Raw genomic sequence first — 4607 nt, forward strand, 5'->3', positions numbered from 1 at the left:
TACTGTTTGAATTTCATTATGAATATGGCATAATTTGAAAGTTTATACTTTGTTTATTAAAAAGTAACAGAGCAAAAATCTTATTGCCATTTGACGGCAAGTGCGCTACAAATAATATGAAGCTCACGCATTAACAGAACCCAGCATATAGACTTAAGATGTTGATAACAAGAAGCCATATTAGTATCGATTATAAACGAGAATTGTTAACGATATTGTTAATTTCCACAATGCGCCTGCTGTGAGAGGTTTGGCAAGACATACAGTGGCACCGTATTAAAGGGGTCATATGATACGATTTTAAAGATTATTATTTTGTATATTTGGTGTAACAGAATATGTTGACATGCTTTAAAGGGGTCATATGATGCGATGGGGGAATTCCTCCCATTTTCAAAAATGAGATCCTGAATGAATGTCTGTAAAAATCCTGACTGGAGCTTCACTATAAATAATTCTTAAAAAGAAGGCTTCAAAAAGATCGTAACAGTGATCGGTATCGGCAGATACTGCTTCCTGTGATTGACAATCGGTGATCGGCCCAAAAAATCCTGATTGGAGCACCCTTACATTTAAAGGTTAAATACATTTATAAAATTATCTTTTTTTCAATAAAGTTAGCATGACTATGCTTGTCCAGTCTGTGAATGGAATCTACATCTTTTTATTGAATATGGTCAAAAAGTAGAAAATCAGTACTCGCCATGGGGTGTTTACGGCCTCTTGGTTGAAGTTGCTGAGCACTGACAGGCTCATGTGCAATAGCCCTCTCTGGTGAAGGAGTCTTCTTGTTTTGTCGTCTCAGATCATGGACCGATGGTGCTGCATTGTTGATTCTGCGCATGTATACTTCGACTGGGCTGGGTTTACTTCCACATTTAGCAACAGTGCTGGAGTTTGATGGAGTGTCCAACACTGTAGTTGCCCTATATGCTCTCCAGGTGGATGCAGACTCGCACTCATCCTCTGAGCCATCTTGCCTTAGTGCTCGAGCAGATTCATCGACAGAAGCTGCCCCACGGCTCCTCCAAGTGCTCCTGACAGTGACGTTTCTCATTTCTGGCAAACTGTCATCATATGAGTGGTGGTTGTGGTGGCTTTTCCAGTTGGTCACGGTGGTGCCGCTACTGCTGCTCTCAAACCCAGACTCAATGTCATTGTTCAAATCTGAAGCTTCTGAAGACTGGAGGCTGAAACTGCTTTGAGATAGGAGGGCTGCCTCCACGGGAGCAGTCTCAAGGTAACTGTGAGGTTCAGAGAAGTCAGCATCAGTCTCACCTTGACGTAGCGTGATCTCACTCTTAGGGATGGATATTTCATAAGGTATAGAGATGCTACCTCTGTGCTCACTACTGGGACCGATGACAATATTACTTGTGGAAGTGTGCCTTTCCTTGGAAGGGGGTTCACTTGACAAACTACTGCTCCGACTGCTTGTTCGAGAGGAGCTGGGGTCATTGGGATAGAAGGTGACTCATTCTCCGACTCATTTCTCAAATCTAGGTCATCTGCATGCTTCAAGTAGTCAAAACTCTTCTTCCTGGCCAGTTTGGATGTAAGGCCAGCTGAGAACTCATCCTCAATTCGAAGATCTCTAGAATCAAATCGGCTGTAGTCTGCTGGGCCTAGCTTGCTTTTCTGAAGTTCAAGCTTCTCAGTCAGCTTGAGAATGAATTTCTCATCCTCTCTCTGCCTTTCCAGAAATCTTTTGCGTTCAGTCACAAACGTCTGAGTGAGACCCTTTAGTTTCTCCATCTCTGCAGTAAGAGATTTTTCTGCCCTGCCTAGTCGAGCTTCAGAGGTATCCACTTCCTTGACACGGGCCTCCAAGGCATCAAGCTCTGCAGCAAGCTTTTTGGTCAGGTTTTTCTCCTCATTAAGACTAATGCACAACTGCCTACAGTCTGACTTGCTTTTACCAAAAGCCTCTTCAAGCTTCTCAAGCTCAGTCATTCTCCGCTGAAGACGCTCAATCTCTACTTTAAGATCCTTGGTAAGTTTCTCTTCCTGATCTAATTTCTCCCTAACCTTACGACAAAGATCCTCCGCTTTCCTGACCTCTTCATCTTTGCCTTCAATTTTGAGCAATCTTTTCCGCATTGTCTCCACATCGGTGAGCAGTGAGGAATTACTCCCTTCAGCCTGAATGATTTTGTCCTGAATGTCAAGAAGTTCATCTTCAGCTTTCTGTAGTTTGCCTCTGGCCTCTTCAAGCTCATCCAGACGTCTTCCTAAATTCTGCAACTTGTGTCTCAGATGGCGATTTGTTGTGTCTGTCATTTTTTCTTTCTGATGCTAATCTACTGTGAGGTCTTTATGATTGTTTGATGGAGGGGCACACATTTGTATGGTGGTGTTTTATAATGGTTCCGTGAACTTAAGACGAAATCAAAAAGGACAGGTCCCTGTTTTCCTCCTACCTTCAGGAGGAAGCTTTGAATACTTTTTATTTCACCCTTGTCTCCGCTATCACTGGTGATCCAAGTGAGTTTTGATCACCTGCAAGACAAAAAGAAAATAACACAAAGCTTGAGTGCCTGTTGTAAAACAAATACAAGCATATTTATGACAAAAGATTATGAGAAATGTCTGTAATTGCTAAGTTGTTTCCAAATTTTACACCATCTGAATAATTTACCAAGTTAAACTATGGTTTCCGTAACCACATCAACCATAGAGTTAATGACACAAACCTGAATGCATACTACATCGGTGCATGATTTTACATTCATAAACCTTCAGTTTCAACCTTCAACTTAACCAATTTTTGTGATTTTTAAAAATGTCAAAGCGCACATTAATAAGCCAAAGGAAAGATTAGGCCACTAAGCTAAGGAAGACCTTGGAAGGGGGAAGAGTATGACAAAGGAGAAGGGACATACACTGCTTTGTTGGCCCTCATCACAACCTATGCTAATTGCAGCATCGATTTCTTGCTGAACTTTTGCTGACAGTCAGCAGCACAACTCTCTGATATTGCCCTCTGTCCATGTGCCTCTCTCTATGGCAACATTCATAGTGACAGCGAATGTTCCCTCTAAGCTGCGCGCGAGGCCGCTGTGGCCATGCAGAAGAAATAATGTGCCGCGCACACGCAAAAATGAATTGGGAAAGCCATTTGATTGTATTCTAGTAAAAACGAAAGAATTGCAATGGTCGGGTTAACCGCTATAAAGTTGATGTCGCTATAGAGTTAGAACCGGTAAATACGGTTTACAGGTTTCATAGAAAGAGAATGATGTGCGCCAAATGAGTCGCTGTAGAAATCGAATACTTCAGTGGTTGCGGACGAAATAGCTCAAATCGAGAGCAAATGCAATGACATGAAATAAAACGTCCGTGTTTTAAAGAAGAGTGGCTTGATTAAGTGCTGGAAATAGCGGCTGATGGGCACAGAACGGTAACAAAACTCAGAGACATTTACAGTCACACACAGGTGTATCGTGCAAACTGTACTTCATAGGGATATTTAGAAAGCTATAGAAGAATTCACATTCACGTGAAAATATTTAACTTGCAGATCTCAGTTTAAATGCTTCAGTTTGTTTTGATATTATATTATATTATGTTAGGCCTATATTATAAACCTAATAAATAATTGACCTGGTTTTTTAGTTGAGTCACTTATGCTCCTCAAAGCAGTATTTATTTGATCAAAAATACAGAAAAAAACAGTAATATTGTGAACTATTAGGCTATTGCAATTTATAATATTGGTTTCATATTTTAATATACTTTAAAATATAATGTATTCCTGGTGAAGCAAAGCTGAATTTTCAGCATCATTACTCCAGTCTTCAGTGTCACATGATCCTTCAGAAATCATTCTAATATTCAGATTTATTATCAGTGTTGAAACTGTTGTGCTGCTTAATATTTTTTTTTTATTGTGCTGTTTTGATTCTTTGATTAGGCTAATAAAAAGTTAAAAAGTCTTTTTTAGCAGTAAAAGTCATTACTATCACTTTTTATCCATTTAACACATCCTTGCTGAATAAAAGTATTAATTAAAAAAAAAAGAAAGAAAAAAATGTACTGACCCCAAAATTTTGAATAGTATAGTGTATATTGTAATACAAAATTTATATTTTGAATAAACACCGTTCTTTTTAACTTTTTATTTAACAAAGAATCATGAAAAAAATATCACAGGTCCCAAAAAATATTAAGCAGCACAACTGTTTCCAACATTGATTATAAATTAGCATATTAGAATAATTTCTGAAGGATCATATGACATTGAAAATTCAGCTTTGCTTTACAGGAATAAATACAATTTTAAAGTATATTAAAATAGAAAACTTTTATTTTAAATTGCAATAATATTTCACAAAATTATTTTGTGAAATAATATTCAGTATTTTTATCAAATAGATACAGCCTTGATGAGCCTAAGAAACTTCTTTTAAAAAAATTACTGATCCCAAACTTTTGAACGGCAGTGTATTATACTGTAAAAATATTTTCTCAGTTAACCTAAAATGTACATAATTTAGTTACATCAAGGGTCAAATCAAATATAAATAGCACATTAAAGTGAAAAGTTACACACTTTTTTTTGTGTGTACGTGCTGTACAGGTCTGGTATAAAGAATGTTTTTGCTCAG

At 38.0% G+C, this 4607-nt stretch overlaps 1 protein-coding gene across 1 annotated transcript in view; it reads right to left on the reverse strand.

The window, feature by feature from the left end:
- Positions 1-412: 412 nt before the first annotated feature.
- The window catches only part of LOC107582502 (leucine zipper protein 1-like), a 50552-nt gene continuing 46357 nt past the window's right edge, over positions 413-4607 (reverse strand). Inside the window, 2 exon segments of the mRNA XM_016268383.1 lie at positions 413-1471; positions 1474-2499. Coding sequence (XP_016123869.1) covers positions 665-1471; positions 1474-2280 — 1614 coding nt within the window. The 5' untranslated portion in view covers positions 2281-2499 and the 3' untranslated portion in view covers positions 413-664.

Source organism: Sinocyclocheilus grahami, unplaced genomic scaffold (assembly GCF_001515645.1).
Source record: "Sinocyclocheilus grahami isolate Dianchi unplaced genomic scaffold, SAMN03320097.WGS_v1.1 scaffold4.1, whole genome shotgun sequence".
Lineage (NCBI taxonomy): Eukaryota > Metazoa > Chordata > Actinopteri > Cypriniformes > Cyprinidae > Sinocyclocheilus > Sinocyclocheilus grahami.